Source organism: Acomys minous, assembly GCF_964271855.1.
Source record: "Acomys minous genome assembly, chromosome: 1".
Lineage (NCBI taxonomy): Eukaryota > Metazoa > Chordata > Mammalia > Rodentia > Muridae > Acomys > Acomys minous.
Window position 1 is genome coordinate 8,702,725 of NC_140483.1, and position 18,489 is coordinate 8,721,213.

General features: G+C 46.6%; 1 protein-coding gene across 2 annotated transcripts in view; it reads left to right on the forward strand.

Moving 5' to 3' along the window:
* Positions 1 to 15,645: 15,645 nt before the first annotated feature.
* Positions 15,646 to 18,489, forward strand: part of TGFB2 (transforming growth factor beta 2) — an 81,487-nt gene continuing 78,643 nt past the window's right edge. The window contains exon 1 of one of the 2 annotated variants that reach the window (XM_084773630.1): positions 15,646 to 17,298. In XM_084773630.1, the coding sequence (XP_084629756.1) occupies positions 16,953 to 17,298 (346 nt within the window). In that variant the 5' untranslated portion in view covers positions 15,646 to 16,952. The remainder of the gene's footprint in view (positions 17,299 to 18,489) is intronic. The other variant, XM_084773631.1, reaches the window with a different exon arrangement.

Here is an 18,489-nt window from a genome sequence, read left to right on the forward strand (position 1 = left end):
ATGAACTGAATTTGGTGTTAAGAGTTTTCCGCTTTCCCACTCAGATCCAGAGATCTGTGGTAGGGAGGGAGGGATAGTTGGTGTCATTTGTTTGTGTTGGTAAGTCTTTAAGAAAAACCTATATAGTAACATTTCAAGTTGAATCTTTTTTATTTGCATTTTAGAAACACTGGTAAAGCTGTCTGATATCCACGCAAGAGTTCTATGAAACTTGGCTCAGGTTACAAAGCTTGTGAGGGAAGTAGGTGCTCAGGTGATGGGCTTTCCTTGAGAAGGGTCGTGTCTCTCCATCTTCCCATAAAGTGAGCCCTGCTACTACCCATGCGCACACTTGCATCTGCCTCGCCTGCCCTGTGCTGGAGCAAGATGGAGGACTGGTGGGTCAGCCCCTGGCGGGAGTTTGCTCTCTCTCAGAAGGAAGAGGACCCACCCACAGTGCTGCACGCTTATATAGAATGGGTCCAGAAGGAGGAGTTGTCTTTATCTCACTTTGGAACTGAAGTGTTGTATGAAATTACGTGGCTGGTGTTTTTGTCATTTTACTCTAAATATCTGTGAACAAGTTTCCTCTGTAGTGATACAGGAAAGCCAAGTAATCTAGATGCTATTTAGCACAGGCCAGCATTTCAGCAGAGCCAGTGCACAGCAGTGTTCTGGGGAAACCAAGAACAAAAGTTACACACTGTTGGCTGTTTGTGGGTCACACTGGTTTCCGTTTTCTGAAGCTCACTTTGGGGTGGTGAACGCGAGTGAGTGGCTGCTTGTGGAGAGCAGGCTGTCCTGGAGTGTCCATTGCTGTTTATAGCCCTTCATTTAACTTCAGGAAGCTGAGCCCAGCTCTGAAAACCAAGTAAGGAAGAGAATGGTCACAGATTTCTACTTCCAGAAGGGATTTTATTCCATAATTCAATCAAGCTGCCTCTGGAACAAAGTGTCACTCGTGAGAGAGGTCATGACATAATTTTGTCATGTGGACATGTCTTCTAGGTTTAGTCTCTGTGTCTTGATGGCAAAATTCATGAGCAGAGCCGGTGTGTATAAGGATGGGTCTAAGGTGAGCGCGTCTATATTTAATTCTTAAGTCAGACTTCTGAGGTACCAGGCTTGACTTGGAATCTGCACCTTGTGCTTTAGCTTCCCGGATGTGGGGACTAGAGGTGTGCACCCCCACACCACTGCTAGCTGGGTGCTGGAGACAGGTGCTGTAAATAGCCCACTTCTGCCACCTTTGCCCTGTGGATTTCTAAACACATTAAAATTCTTATGTCATGAAGACTCTTGAGACTCTACATACACACAGACACATACAGATGACTGACGTGCATACGGACACACACAGACACATACAGATGACTGACGTGCATACAGACACACACACAGACACATACAGACTGACGTGCATACAGACACACATACATACACTGCATAAAGAAGAGGCAAGCTTCAGCGTCCTCATTATCTAAAGATAACAGCACGATGTTGCATCATTACTGATTTTTTAATGTATTTTATGGGTATAGGTGTTTGGCCTATATCTGTCCAAGTACCATGTCTGTTCAGTGCCCGTGGAGGCCAGAAAAAGGGTGTCAGAGACCCAGGAGCTGCAGGTATAGACACCTGTGAGCTGCCATGTAGGTGCAGGAATCTGAACCTGAGACCTGAACAAACAGCCAGTGTTCTTAACTGCTGAGCCATCTTTTCAGCCCCATTGCTGCTGTTTTAAAAGAAGTACTTAGTTTTGTTAATGTGTGTGTGTGTGTGTGTGTGTGTGTATTAGGTATGTGTACATGAATGCATTGCTCTGAAGGCCAAAGAGGGAGTCAGAACCCCCAGGGCCAGAGCAGCAGGTGGTTGTGAGGCAGCTGGTATGGGTGCTGGAAACTGACCTGCGCCATCCCTCCTGCCCCAGGGGTTGGTTGGCTTGTTTTTTGTAACTGTTTAATAAATTAGTTAAGCATGTCTTTTGAGATGGTGCGGGGTGCTGTTTAAAATACCAAAGAGTGAACCTACAACCCCATGCATCTTGGTCAAATACAGACTGACGTGCACACAGACACACATACATACACAAACACATGTAGTGTTTGTATGCTGTTACACATGCATAGGAGGCTTCTGTACATGCATGAGAGGGAGGGGGAGGGGGGGAGGTGCACTAGAGGTGAATATGGATATCTCCTTATTACTCTTCATTCTGTGTGTTTATCCATATCTATCATCTATCAATCATCTTTCTATATCTATATATCTACCTACCTATCAATCATCTATCTATCTGCCTATCTATCAATCATGTGGACAGGGCCTCACACTAACCGTGTATATTGCAGATTTGCAGTTGAGCATCGTTATGCCTTGCCTTCATGTGGTTGTGGGCACTGAATTCAAATGCTTGTACTCGCATGTTAAACACTTTATCAACTGACTTATATATCTTTCTAGGCAAGAAGTTTTCTTTATCTAGGAAGAATTACTGGCCCAATAGCAGCAGTGATGGTGTGTCTTATTCCCTTTTCTGTATGGTGGCCATGACTTATAGTTTGAAGCATGGTTTATTGTCAGTTACTGTTTGAAAGTCAGAAGCAATGCCTGTTTCATAGTGAATATCACGGTAATAAATTACATGCTTGGTAGCATGGAATTGGAGTGAGTCCTGACTCAGCTTCAGGATACATGGGAGTCTTTCTTGCCGGAGGGCTGTTTAACAGATTTAAAATATACCTCCAAAACTCCCTGCATAGACTAGCTCTAAGTAACTTTTGGTTCCTCAAGGGAGCCAAGGATTAGTCATTAAGAGTTACTGGAAACAGATAAGTGGGACTGGAAAAGATGGCTCAGCAGTTAGGAACACTCCACTCTTCCAGAAGACCTGGTTCAAGTCTCAGCACCCACATGGCAGCTCACAACTGTCTGTAACTCCAGTTCCAGAGTATGTGACACCCTTATAGACCCACATGCAGTCAAAATCCAAAGCACACAAAAATAAATCATTTAAAATATTTACTCCTTTAACTCACATGGTATATACTCACTTATAATTGAACACTATCCCAAAAGGATGTCCCATGAAAGTCTCCACTAGCCAGGAGATTGGGATAGATGCAGGGACATCCTGTTGGGACTCTAGGTGAGAGAAGTGTGGGAGAATGAGGAAATAGAAAGGATCCAGAGGGTCCTAGAAACCCACAAGAAGAACATCATGACAGGGGGATCTGGGCCCAGGGGCGTCTGCTCAAACTATTGCACCAACCAAGGACAATACATGCAGTAAACAGTGAACCCTTACTCAGATCTATCCAGTTGACAGGACATTCTCCACAGTTGTGTGGAGAGTGGGGACTGACTCTGACATGAAGTCTGGTGCCCCATATTTGACCACTTCCCCTTGGTGGGGAGGCCTGGTGGCACTCAGAGAAAGAATAGGCAGGCTACCAAGATGAGACTTGATAGGCTGTGATCAAGTAGTGGGGGAGGAGGCCCCCTTCTGTCACAGACCTAGGAGAGGGGAATAGGGTGAAGGAGGGATGGAGGGAGGAACGGGAGGATAGAAGTGATGGATAGCAATTGAGATGTAATCTGAATAAATTGATAATAAAAAATTTTTAAATTTACTCCTTTAAAAATACATTTACTTTGAAAAATGAGTAAAGAAAGATATTTAAATATTAGGAATGCTGTAAAGGATTTTTTGATAAATGTATTCTATACATAAGAATAGCCAGTGGCCACCATCCAAATTAATCCTGCTACCTGTGGGAGCCTTTAGCCCACATGAATGTAAAGCAATTTATAGATCCTTAGCAAAGGCGAAGCAAAATGTAATAGCTGCATAGCTCGGGGCTAAAGTGTGACTGGAGACAGCAAACATGCAGAATATGTGTGTTATGCTGCAGAGAGCTGAGAAATTATAAGGTCTGATACATCCCCTCAAGTGGAATCTTGAAGGAACATGAACATTTCTATAAAAAAGATGAGGAGCAGGTACTTAAGTTGGCCCTTTGTAGGCTTTGGGCAGCCTTTTTTCCTGCCAGTTTTTGGTTATTCGCATTTATGTAAATGTTAAGAGTCACAGGCAGATGAAGTGCCATGAAATGTGCTTGCGCCACATGAATTTCCCCTTTAACCAAGGACACGTGGTTGGTGTTGGTGTGTGTGGGGGGAAAGAAGGGGGTGAGAGAGAGAGAGAGAGAGAGAGAGAGAGAGAGAGAGAGAGAGAGAGAGAGAGAGAGCGCATTGCTGTGTTGCCTAAGCTGGTCTTAAACTTCTGGGTTCAAGAGATCCTCTTGCCTCAGCCTCTTCAGTAGCTTGGACTCCAGGTGCATCTCACCACATCAGGCAACATATTGATGTTTCTTAGGAAACATGCTGTCAAATAACTGGTGATAGATTTTTTAAAATTAATTTTTACCTATTTTATTTCTGTGGGTGTTTTGCCTGCACTGTGTATGTGTCTGGCGCTCACAGAGGCTAGAAAAAGGTGTAGAATCTTTGTTAGTTTCCATCACCATGTGGACATTGACAATCAAGCCCAGGGTCCTCTACAAGAGCAACTAGTGCCCTTCACTGCTAGGCCATCACTCCTGCTTGTTTTAACTCAGATTTAGCTACTGAAATGTATTGCCTTATATGTCTAGTAGAATTTGAAAGCTAATCCACCCATTTTGATAGCACTGATTGAACACCTGTTTTAGGTGCTGTGCCACAGTTATGTATTTTGTTTACAGCATAACGTTATTTAAAACTGTAACGATGAAGCTGAATCTCCTTTTTCACATTAAGGTTAAATGTCCACAGTAAATGCTAAAGTGCTTGCATGGCAGATCTCAGTTTGACTCCCCAGAACTCAGGTAAAAGGCCGGGTATTGTGGCAGATCTTAGTAATCCCTGTTTTGGGAGGTGAGGTAGGAAGGGATGCCTGACACTTGCTTGCCAGGTAACGCAGCCTAACCAGTGAACCTCATGACCTGGCAGAGGCCCTGTCTGAAAACACAGGGAGGGGCTTCTGGGGAAGAATGCCTGATCCTCATATGCACCCTGATGGGCACTGCCCCCAACAACTTTTAAGTGATGGTCCTAGAATGGAGCTCAGCCTTTATATTATTGAGGGCCCGAGGACACAGAGGCTGTGCAGAGCTGTGGGTGTGATTGCTTGGTGTTCTGTGCTAGCCTGTTGTTGGCCAGCACTCTTCCAGATTCACCCTGTCCGGTCATGCCCATGCCCATCATGAGATGAAGATGGCTGAACTTCAGCGCCACGTCCTCTTGGGTGTAGTGAATGCAAAAGCTTTTGAGCCATACACGCATTATGAGCACAGAGACTATTTGACGTGAGCTGGCAGAAAGAACTAATTTTGGAAATGGAAGAACTACTCCTGCCTACAAACAGCTCTCTCCTTCCTTCCTGAAGCAAACAGGAGTCTGCAGTTTGGCCAGCAGGCCAAATAGGTCTTACTGAGGGCTGCAGCAGGGCGGGACTGGATAGCCTTTCTTGGGATGGGCCTTTCTGAAGGATGTCCTATTAGACATACCCACCCAGGCACCTGCGAGCAGACTGAGGCCAGGGAGGATGCCGTCAGTGAGTGGTGAAGCATTTAGAAAGGCAACTGGTCCTGATGGTGCTAGAATTCCGTAGATGAATAGGTTCTAGCTGTTCTTACTCGTCCTTGATCCTATATGCCAGTATGTGTATTCTGTGTGTCCTAGCTTAGAGGGCCTCCGGACTTTCCTCTAGCCTTCTGAGCACAATCTGGGTAGTTAGCATTGATGGCTTTTTAAGTAGGTGTGGGGTGAACCTCTTGTGTTCACAGCAGTGTACACATTGAAAAGTCTTTGGTTTCAGCCGAAGTCAGCAGACATCTGAGCAGAGTGAGCATGGTGCCTTCTAATTTTCCTAAGCCAGTGCCCTCCTGGTGACAGACACAGTGTATGTCTGCTCTTTGCACTATGGTAGCTACTGGCACAGATGGATGGCTGTTGGCCATTTTAACATGGGTAGAAATAACAAGAAATACATTTTCAATTTTACTTTTTATTAAAAATCTTCAAAGCTTCATGTAACTTGACTCTGAAGGTAATAAAGTTACCTAGCATACCTAGTCAGTCTGATTAAAACAGTGGTAGATTTTGGAGTTAAATTTGGTGCTGGTTTCAGTGAAAATGCCATTGGGCATCTGAACACTATCCACAGCTGGCGGTGCTGTTTGAGGAGGCTTAGGGGGGCAGCCTTGCTGGAAGAAGTATGGCACCCAGGCTTCTTCCTGCCTAGTGCTTGTAACTCAGGAAGTGAGCTCCTAGCTTCCTGTTGTCCTCATCCTAAGTGCTGTTCCCACCCCAACCCCCCTCAAACGTGTCATGCCTGCTGCCTGCTGCCATGCAAGAAGCCGGGAAAACCTCATTCTTCTGTAAGTTTAATTGGTTACAGTGTTTCTTCAACAGCAACAGAAAACTCAGTGATGTGCAAGTCTATGTTGATCGCCTCCCATACTTTCTCGATTGTAGTTTATCCCATATATACAAGTACTATTTTAATATTAATTGAGCTGTCCAGGTCGGGGGACATAGTTTTAAAGTGTGTGTGTGTGTGTGTGTGTGTAAGAATACACTTATATAATTCTATTATATAATTGAAGGGTATGAAATAGCTATTGTTTGTACGTGCTATGTCACTGCTAATAACAAGTAGTTGTTGGGTTTTAGCATGAGTAAGCTTTTAGAATGAATACGTTGTGCTTTACGTCTTGCCACCATACACTGCAGGACTAGGTTTTTGGTGCAGCACAGAGGATCTTCCGCTCACTGAAGTTGGGCACCATTTAAGGAATGAGCTTCCATGTTACAGAGTCCCATTTGGGTCTGGGTCCTCCCCTTAGGAACTTCCTCAGGAGGTGCCTTTAGCTGTCTGAGGGTTCCATTCTGTCCCGGTGCACACTGGACCTGCTGCCAGAGCAGCAGACTTGAGGGGAAATAGAAAACAACACAATGGGTGTTATTAGCCCAGCCGGTTTAAATGATGAGGTGCTAACCACATTTTGTATAAATAACAGTTTCTCTAACCCTGGAATCATTATATTGCATTTTTAATGCAATCAGTTCATAAACTTCAAAGTGGGAACACCAAATTTGTATGGGGTCAGGACTAACTGGGGCTTGTAGCAGAGAGACAGCTGAGCGCTGTGTCCCCTGTGTGTGCGTGGGTGGCCCTGCAGCTGTTGATCAGGCTACCAGACAGTTGCCTCTTTGCCTTTGTAGAAGCAGAGCAGTCTTAGGCAAAAATGCATACCCGGCCTTGGGAAGGACATAAACAGGGAGCTGACATCAGCCCTGCAAACAGCAGGTCGGCAGCCAGCCACAGCAGTTGTCCCCGGATCCTGGGTAGCAGAAGCATAACGGCTACACAATAATATTTGTCTTTCTACAATAGCACTGGGCTCTCCGAGTGTGCGACCAACATAAAGGCTCAGCTCCAAGAGGGTCAGTGTGTTGTTATCCTCCGCCAGGGCAGTGGTGCGAGGAGCGGCCAGGCTGCACAGGATACTGTGACCCTCAAGTGCTTGACTTTAATGACACATCTCTAGAGGGCATGTCAGCATGCTCAGTAGCTACGCCACAGGCTACCGATTTCCCTCAGAGGTCCCTTTCAGTTCAAGATACCACTTACAGGAAATGCTGTGTTTTGAAATTGTCTTTAATAGATAGGAGGCCATGTACAAATGCAGTGGTTTGAGGATGTTAAGGTTACCTGAAAATCCCACATTTCTCCCATTTAGAATGATCACTGAAGACAAATGAAATCATATCAACGATGCCACTAAAAACATGGTCCTGGGTGGTGTGGTGAAAATTTAAATGCCAAGCGTATTCGAGTAAGACATCTTTTGTAAGACTTAGTTTTCAGAATCTGAGAAAACAAGCTTCATGTTGAAAAATACTAATACTTGATGAAATGTCACAAATTCTGTTGCCTCTCAGAGACCGAGAGGAAGGCATGTTGTCTCAGCAGGGCAATCAATTACCCCAGGGGAACGTGGAGTACAGCAGCCTGGCTCTCTCTTTCCTCTGCTCCCCTGTGCCTCTGAGTCAAAGCTGGTTTGAAGTGGGCACCTGTTCTCATGGTTTACTGCAGTCCTCTTCAATGGAATTATGCCTTCTGCAATTTCAGTTACCCCTGGGCAACCATGTTTTAAAAATGCTAAGTGGAAACATCAGGAGTAGTTCACGTGCTTTAAGCTGTGTGCTGTTCTGAGTACGTGAGAGAATGCTCCACTATGTTGTCTGGGAATGACTCCTTTTGTCCACTGTGCAAGTATACACTACCAACCCAGGAGTAGCCATGTTGGTCTTTTATTACATTGCAGTGCTTATCTTCAAATAACCTAACAATGGCTTCAAGGTACAATTGTGGGTGCTGGCAGTTTGTATCAAACATAATCTGCAAAAAGGCATCCTTTAAATGAAAAGGTGAAGTTGGTGTCTTAGGAAAATTACTGAGGTGGCAAAAAGATGTCTAGTATGGTGGACTACTTTTACAGAGAGGACCTTTTGTTACAGTATATTTTACTAATTATTTTAATTATATATTGAACCTAATTATACATAGTAGCTGTAGGTATGTCTATGTAGTAATAAAGATAGTATAAATAGGGCTAGCTACTTTCCAATTCAAGAACAGCCCTTCAGTTATCTTTAAATGTTCCCTGTGGATAAGGAATGCCCACCGTGTTAACTGCTGTTAATGTCTTACAGCAAATAAGATTCTAGAACTTAAACTCTTATGGAAAAGAGAATAGAGTCTGTTTAAGTTAATGGTCTTAAGTGTGGCATGAGCTTGTGGGCAGTGTGAGACGGACTCAGACACCCAGTAACAAGAGATGCCTATCTTCCTGGCAGTGGCAGCTTTGAGTTCTGTCACCCCCAGGGTGCGTTTTGATAGTTGAGGTCAGTTTATTGCATAGTGTGTTGCTGATGAGCCATTACAGGTCTTGGCTGAGCATGTCTGGTAATTAAAAGGTTGTATTTTGATTATCCATGGACTGTCTGGCACCCACAGTCTTGGTGTGGTTCTCGTTAGTACTGAGATGTACTGGATCACCTTAGAATGCTTTTTTCCCCCTTAACATGCTTTATAAAGAAGACTTTAGCTTAGAATGTTAACATCCAGGACATAACAGGTGACTCAGGCATAATAACTAAGGAAGCCCGATTGATGTTGATCAAGGACTTTTTGTTTGTTTTAAAGCAGGTGTCATTCAGCTCATGCTAGCCTCAACGAGAGGATGGCCTTGAACTTTTGATCCCCCTGCCTCTGTCTCCCAAGTGCTGGCTGACCTGTGTGCACTGGCACAACCTTTTCGTCCCCTGCTGGGCGTCATCTCCAGGGCTCCCCACATGCTAAGTAAGCTCTACCAACTGAGGCACATGCCCAGCTTCTGTCACACTTTAAAAATTAATTTGTTTTATATACAGTAATAGAAAATACACTTACGGTGGCACTGCCAAGTATGCTAGCTTTTACAAGGGCTCCTTAGTAGGCAAGTATATGTTTTCATATCAGGCGATGTGGTGGCTGTGAGGAAAAAACAGATGCAGAGCACGCTGGGTTTCTGGAAGTTGTGAAATACCACTACTGTCCCCCAGGTGGCAGGGTTTCTGCTGTACTAGCAGTTTCTCTTCCCCCACAAATTGAGTAGTTAGTTGCTTTCTTCTTGAGGGAAACTGGCATTGATTAAATTGTTACAGCTGGTCAGATAGCCAGACTGACCCTAGAACAGTGTGTTCACTAATGGCCCTACTCAACGTGGATCTTAAGACAGAGACTTCTCCAAGGAACAAATAAAACTAACCATCTGTAAGATCATTTCCGAGTCGCCAAGGCTTGGGTCACCATGACATACTGTTCCTGATTTCTTTCTTTAGTTGATGGATAGCTTGCCATTTGCTAGGGACTGTAAAGATGTCTTTTGTTTAAAAAAGACATACCGACTGACTGAGAAACCATAGATTGTAGGAATAGTGAACACAGAACATTTTCAGACACAGCTCTCTGGCTTCCTTGATGCTAACTTTCCGGGAGTCTCTGGTTTGTGGGAGCAACAGTCTTTGTATAAAAGACCAGTATTGTGTGAGCCATAGCACGTGACATAGTTTATTATTGAGTGTGTGGAGGGCTGACAGCAACTTGTGATTCTCTCCTTGCTCTGTGTGAGTTTGGGGGATTGAATTTAGGTTGCTAGGCTTGTTGGCACACGTGTTACCTACTGAGTCAATATACCAGCCTCCCCCACACCCCCAGTACTGAGGGGCAATGCTTGTTTCTCACTTCTAAGGTTATCTACTGTTCATTTACTAAAAGTGCTCCTATGAAGACACTGAACACATGAAATTGCTGTTATGCCCCAATCGTTCTTACATTATTAGTGGTGGGGAGATGTGTGTATGCCCTGGTGAGTGTGAGAAGGTCACAGGTCAAGCTGTGCAACTTTGTAGAATCTGTTCTTTCACCTTTGTATGAGACCCAGGGTTTGAACTCAGGCTATTAGCTTCTAGAGCAAGCAGCTTTACCCACTGAAGCCGGTTGCTGGCCTCCTCATCTTCGTTACAGTAATTCTGTTTTCTTCCCATGTGTGAGATTGGCTCGTGTGCGGCCCCACAACTTCTTAGAGACATCTCTTTTGTGACGGGTGACGTTGTAGAGTGAGTGTTTTCGAAGTGGAACTGTGAGATGATGCTGAGAATCTGCTGCTTATGTGAAGGTGAGGCCAGGGACATGTACAGCGTCACATGGCCCCTGGAACAAAGAAAGTGAAAGTGCAGCCATTCCTCCAGAGGGAAGACTGGAGGGTGGCTCGCTCCTAGCAGGATGTCTGGGACAGCCTTGTGGCACCCTGTCTTTGTTCTCTTGGTGCATTTCTGAGTCTCATCCTCTTCCCTGGATTTATGTGATGAAGGTGTGGTTAATGAATAAGAACTTTCATTACGTTGTAAGTAAGTTCTCAAGCTTTCTTTTCTGAGAGTTGTAGTGGTCACCAGAGAGTTGTGGTCAGGACTCTCAAGTTTTACAGATCAAAGCCATCTATCTAGCTGTACTTTCAAAAATAGTTATTAACATATACTTTTGCATCTGAAAATACTTATTTGCCAGTTTTTCCATCAGTCATAAAAACCACAGAGGTTTTCTTTTTTATGTGATTACTGTTGCTCTATGTTCTCTGCTGTATTTCTGTGTCTTTAAATTGCAGAGTGAGGTAGTAGAAAGGCAGAGCTGCTTGCAGCATAGGTTGGTGACTTGCGTGGTGGCATTGTGTATGTTTCAGAATGTCACACAGTCTGAACGCCCCTGAGGTGAATGATGACAAATTCCTCTCCAGCTTATACAGCTCAAAAAACGCTTCCGTTGGGCCCTGTGGAGATAGCTCTTGTCTTGCAAGCAAGAGAGCCTAAGTTTGATCCCCCAAACCCACATTTTAAAACACAATAAACAAATGTCCTTCATGGTGGATGTGTTTATGATCTTGATGCTGGGAATGTGGAGACAGGAGGATCCCTGGGGCTCGCTGGCCAGTCAACCCAGCCTACTGAGTGAGTTCAAGGCCAGTCACAGACCCTGCCTCAAAAAAGGACAGATGGAGCCTAAAGAATGACACCAGATGTTGTCCTCTGACCTCTACACACAAGCACCCAACACGCAAATGAACACACACACACACATACACACACACACACACACACACACACACACACACACGAACACTTTCATTTTTGTTGCGTCAGACTTGCTTATGAGAACCCTAACCCTATCCTCTCTTCCATGTGCCTTCTTTTCTTAAATTTTTATTTCTTTTTGGCCCAAATACTTTGCTCATTTTCCCCGGTGCCCTGGCCCTAAGGGGCTTGCTCTGTCCCTGAAAGACACAGATGTGGTACATAAGCAGGAGTAGGGCTTCTGCTGCTTGCCCCACACCTCAGCATTAGCATTGTGTGCTTATGGCACGTGATAAATGCTGTCTTAATGGGTGGGTTTCTCCAGGCTCAAGAAATGAGAGGCATTGCTAAGTATTAGAGCAACCTGGGGAGGGAGGACCATCCAGGTCCCTGGGCAACTGCACTCTTGGTGGAACAGCCCCCAGGCTGCTTAGAAGTGGGAGTGGCCTGGGCCATGAGCGTTGTCATCACACACTGGTGAGTTCTTTCCTGATGCTGGCTTGGCCTCTCCATGTTCTTACCTTCAAGGGTCTCTTTAAGGTCTTCTCTTCATGTTTCCTGCCGTTGCCTCTTCATCCCACACTGAGCTCAATCTACAGATGCCACATAAGATAGTAATAGATTAGTGTTATTTTGACTGGAGGCTTCATGTACATCGGTGTGTGTGTGTGTGTGTGTGCAAAGCCCCCAGGAGCCCCCTGTCTCCATCTCCCCGGCACTGGGGAGATGTGTGTACGTTGCTGCACCCAGCCTTTATGGTGGGTGCTGGGATCAAACTGATGAAGGCCTTTATGCTTGCAAGGCAAGGACTTTACTGACTGAGACATCTCCATGGTTCCTTTTTATTATTTTATTTATTCTTCAGAGAACTTCTTGGTCCCCAGTTAATGTTAAACTTGTTTATTGAAATGTATACAGATCATGAGAAAAAACTGATACGGACCAAGGATTGTTTTTGAATTGTGCATTCAAAGATGAAATCACAAAGCCAGAGCTGTAAAATGGCTCCGAGGATAAAGGCATGGTGATCTGAGTTCTAGTCCCAAGATCCAAATGGTGGAAGGAAGAGTGCACAGTAGAAGGAGAGTTGCCCTTTGACCCCCACAGGTGTGCCATGGCATGCATACACACAAATAAGTAACTGCAAAGATATGAGTTACAAAGAAGAGTGAAACATACTTACTCGGGCGGTTATTATTTCAAGTTGATGATTGAAAAAAACATTTTACAGCTTCATATATTTCCCCCTGCTTCCTGCTTTTTTATGCTAGAAAGTGTTGAGAAAGCTTTCCAAATTGTCACAAGTAAGTTATTCTTTGATGAGCGGAAGGAGATCCCAGGTCAGAAGGTTGCTGTGACACACAGGACAAACTCCACGTCAGGAGAGAGCAGTCTTGTTTTGTAGGCTCTCCACATCACTGAAGTGACTAACAGGCCCATTAATGAGTGGTCAGGGCTGTTGTGCGCAACAGCTGCTTCTTCACTCTCAACCTCTCTGGCCTAGAAACCGAACATTTCACTTCAGGGTGTTTAGAGACCTTGATGTTGAATGCCTAATGGAACTTTGACAGCAAGCTTGCCATGTATCTCATTAAAAACATGTTCTTAGCTGTTCACTCTACAATCAGTTAATGAGGGGCAAATACCCTAAGTTTTAAAACAAGGCATGTGTGTCCATGAAGCGGACTTGCATGGCTCCTTCCCTGTTTCATTTTCGGGTTTGACAGGATGATGAGTGGAGACCGGACATAGACATGCGTGACAGTGGCCCCACTGCTGTGATGGAGAAAGGCTAGGGTAATGACAGCTAAAGTTTAATGGGCAGGCGCTAGGCTCTGACTTCCTTATAAACACTAACTGTGCCTTGTATAGTGACTCCCCCCCATAATCTTATGCATATATCCCCTCTTCTAGGTGATAAACAGAGATGCTCGGGAGAACTGCTCTCCTAGGAGACAGGTGTGGCTCCTTCTTTCCTGCTGAATTTGGTCACTATGCTTGCCCACTCCAGAAGTGCCTGTCATCTCCTGGGCTTTGGAAAAACTAATGGAGCCTCTCAAGAAGAAGTCTGGCCTCAGGTCTAGGAGTATAGAGCTGTAAGTGCTCAACCGACTACCATGGATGTTGAGAGGGGTGCTTGTCTTCATGGGCGGAGTAATGTTTCCCTAGATGAAATACTGGGGCTTGTTGATGCTCTGCCCATGTCCTCATCTGTGTGGACTTATCCTAAGATGAACCTATGCCTGTTCCACCAAGGCTAGTCTCAGCACCCAGGAAAGGACTAACTGGCTGCAAGGGGAGCCCTAACTAGGTGCCCAACAGATTATCCTGGCAGCACCCCCTCAAACCACATGACCTTGGTCCTCAGTAGGTCTGGCTCCGGCTCTGTGTCTTCCTCGTACAGCTTTGTCAAGATGAGACTCACAGGACCACTCCAACTGATGGAGACACGTCAGCTACACAGTTGCTCTTGTTCGGTTCTGCCTCAGCTTATAGGATCATAAGTGCTGGTCTCACCCTGGGGGGCTGTTGCCATCTGAAGCTGACCTTGAGGAAAGCAGTCTGCCAATAATGGAGGTTTTAAAAATAGTTTCCAGAATCATTTAGGTGTGTGTTGGAACAATGCATTCATGCCAGGGTCTTACTGGGCCAGTGGAGTAGAGGGATTTTGTGTGCACGGTGGGTGGGGAGATGATAAAAGAGGAAGACTTCAGCAAGATTCTTAGGACAGAATGCAACAGTAGGGATTGGTTCTGTAAGAGGGCAGCAGACTCTTCTGTATCTCCCATGCTTACTTGACCTTGGAATCCCTGTTCGTCAGATGTTCTGGGACTGATATTTCTTAGATGTGCACGGTGGGACAGAACTCAGGCAGTGGGCTTTCCCTGCAGACCCAGGCCCACCACTTCCTGTTGTGTAACAGCACACTTCACTTGCTGCTGCCTCATTGTCTGTGGAATAATGCTATTCATTGCTGTATATAATGCATGCATGCCAGCCAGCATTACTATTTACACAGCTCCCTCTGTTGGCAACACAGGGCCCTCCACACGTGTACTGCACTGTAAGCCTCCCTAAAGGCTTGGTCCTTTCCGAACCGGAAATGACTGAAGCAGGAAATGATATACAGGTCTTGGCTTTGCGGGGGTGGGGGGGGTGGGGGGGGTGGGGGGGTATGCAACAGTTTCCAGTTTAAATTGTCTAGTCAGTGTGGCCACAGAGTCATTACTAAAATTGAAATGTTGACTTTGACTGACTAAAGATGAGGGGGGTGGGTGGGGAGAACAGTGGCAAGAATGATTCTGGATCCATCTGGTTTGGGCAGGTTGGTGTAGAAAATGTCAGCTATGAGTACTGTGTGACAGTAGATATTAAACACTTAAAATCCAGGTTCCCCAGACGTCTGCTGTGACAGAGTGAAGATGGTGGATAACGCCTGTCCAGGAAGGAGAAAGACATACCAGAGTGGGTTCACAGGAGTAAGGCAAGGAGTCCTTTATTCGAAGCAGTAAAAACGGAACATGCTTTAGGAGAAAAGGCTGCCTCTGTTTTCTGCTAATTCACAGGCAAACAGAAGGCTGGATTATAAACAGTCTAATAAAAAACGACCTGCTTTGGAATCCCTAAGAATTAAAAAGTTAGATCAGGAATCTCAGATTGGAAGGCTGTCTTCAAGGCTGTGCTGGGACTCCATGGAGAGGGTGTGTGTGTGTGTGTGTGTGTGTGTGTGTGTGTGTGTGTGTGTGTGTGTGTGTGTGTGTGTGTCGGGCGTGCTCAATACGGGAGGGACTCAGGAAGGCTGTGAATGAATGAGCCCCACCATGTGGAAAAAACGTATGCTTAGCTACCTGCCCCTCTGCAGACAGTCCTGCTGCAAATCTCTCTTGAAAGTCACCCTCCCCCACGGGCCGTCCCCCTTCCCACACCCCCTCAATGGTTGAGAGCTCTTGGTCTTAGTAACAGGACTTCTTTCTGACTGTAATCCTAGCGCGTCACTTTGTTGAAGGCAAACACGTGGTTTGGGGAGCACTTATAAATCTGCTCCCGGCAGGATCCTGATGTTATCTGCTGGCAGCAGAAGGTTTGCTGAAGCTGCTGCCGGGAGAGCAAGGGGGAAAGACTGAGAGAACTAGCAGAGAGCTGAGCTCTGGGGCAGGCGACAGGGATGGAGAGCAGAAAGTATTAGGGTTTAAGGAGCCATTCGGGTGCAATCCGGCTGCAGAGAGGAGAAGGCATCAGCGGAGATCTATTTTAGGGTCGCAAGTACCTACTTACCCTAAGCGAGAAAGTGCAAGCTTGGTGGGAGCCAGGAGAAGCTAGGGAAGGGTGCAAGTCCCCGGGCACCCCGCAGCCAACACGCCCAGGAGGCGGGTGTTGTTCCGCAAGGGGTGAAAGAGGTGGCGGATCTCTGTCGCCCCGGTGGCCGCCTGGAGCAAGAGAAGGAGGATCTGCCAGACTGAGCTGGAGGCTGGCCCTCTTTGCAGGCAGCAGGGGCGGCTGCAACGTGGAGCAACCCAGCCGGGTGTAGGCCACAGCACGGCCGGCAGGAGCGGGATCGTCACGGTCTGCCCGGGCCTCGGCGGATCTCCGGGGGCGGACAGTACTCCACCGAGTCTCCGAGTGAGCCTCTCCGGGGCGCATCTGCTTCCCCGCGGCTCGCCAGGCTCGCCCTCGGCGCGCGCACACGCACGCGCGCACACGAGCACACATCCACACGCACACTCATCCACACACGTGTGGAAGGCAGGGCCGAGCCGCTCGGTCTTTGAACATCTCAGTTAGAGCCCGGAGCAGCCCCAGCAGCCGCTCTGCGCTCCCCGCGGCCCTGCGCAGCTCTTGCCAGACCCCGGACCTTCTCGTCTCTTGCCTTTTGGCTGGAGGATCCGAATTCAGACCCGCCACTCCGCACCGAGCCTGACACACTGAACTCCATTTCTTCCTCTTAAGTTTATTTCTACTTCAGAGCCACTTACCCCCTCCATTCCAGGGGAAAAAACAAACCTTTCTTACTCCTTAAAGTGAGAGATCATCCCCTCCCCCCTTGAGCATCGCATATTAATATCTCCACGTTGGGAACGCGTTGCATTTTCTTTTTTAAAGGAATCCCAGCCAGGGACGTTTTTCTATTGGGCATTGCCTTTCGACTGCTTTGCAAAAGTTTCGTATTAAAAACAACTCTACCTGACTCGCTCTGAGAATTATTAGTTTCTTTTTTACTTTAAACAACAGCAACAACGTTTCCACCTTTTAAAAACATGCACTACTGTGTGCTGAGAACCTTTTTGCTCCTGCATCTGGTCCCAGTGGCGCTCAGTCTGTCTACCTGCAGCACCCTCGACATGGACCAGTTTATGCGCAAGAGGATCGAGGCCATCCGCGGGCAGATCCTAAGCAAGCTGAAGCTCACCAGCCCCCCGGAAGACTATCCTGAGCCGGACGAGGTCCCCCCGGAGGTGATTTCTATTTACAACAGTACCAGAGACTTACTGCAGGAGAAGGCAAGCCGGCGGGCAGCCGCCTGCGAGCGGGAGCGGAGCGACGAGGAGTACTATGCCAAGGAGGTTTATAAAATCGACATGCCGTCCCACTTCCCCTCCGAAAGTAAGTACAGTTTCCATGGTTTTCGCCTTTTCCACCCCCGAGTGTAAGGTTGGCCCGGAGCTCCTCAGATCCACAACAGCCTTAGGCAGTCGCTCTTTCCTCTCCTAGTCCTCGGGTCCCTATTGCCCCCTTTTCCAGTCGTGGGATGGAGAGCCGCAAGCTTGCAGACCTTCACCTTAGGTTTTAATTTTTTTTTTTTTCTCTCCATAACTCCCTTCCCCCAAATGCCCCCAGACCTTTTAAAAGTGCTTCGGATTTTTCCTTCTTCCCTGGTCCACCAACTAGGGAGTCAGCTTCCTTCTGTCAAAAGGAAAGCGCTTCCTGGGATGACTTTAGGCTAGGAGACCTTGATAGACTTGTTTTCTTTGCCGGGTTGGCGTGAGGTGGGGGGTGGGGGTGGAGGTGGCCTCCAACCCGTGCACAAAGAGTTAAAAAAAAAAAAGTGTCTCCAGACTAGCCTTCCCAAAGGCGCCCCCCTCTGTGCTGACCTATCTAGGGGTTCCCCAAGCCTTTGCTATTGTCTCTCACTCCCCTAAGAATGTTAGCATCACCAACACCAAACTGGATTGCTGAGGGGGGCGGGGGGTGAGCACTGAAGGCCCCTTAAATCCTCTTAGGTCATCTATAGCGCCGGCTCTCTCTCTCTCTCTCTCTCTCTCTCTCTCTCTCTCTCTCTCTCTCTCTCTCTCTCTCTCTCTCTCTGTGTGTGTGTTTTCACACCCCCACCCCTCTAAAAACCGAGTAGCCAAGTCCCCTTTTGACCTCACGTGGAGAGTTAGAAAGGATAAATACGGTTCTAGCTGGGCTGAAATAGGTTTCACTTCGCGTTCTATTTTTCTAGTCAGCCCTCGCTAGCCTGAGAGCAGGTCGTTTTTTCTTAGGGGATTCTCCGCGATCATTTTCAACCTTGAACTCTGTGCTCCAGCACTTTCATAAGCAGCAGGGGTCTTCCATGCGTTCTGAATGGAAGATTGGAAAGACAGCTGATCGTTTAGAAAAGATTTCCCTCTGTTTCACTTGGTACAGTATCCTCAAAAAACAGCTGGCATACAGTAGCAGTGATTTATTGTGGAGCCCTTTGGGTGGGTGGGGGAAGCACAGTTACTGTAGATTTTTATTTTAGAGTTCATTTTTTAAAAGGGGGATGGGAGGGAGGGAGGGAGAGAGGGAGAGAGAGAGAGAGAGAGAGAG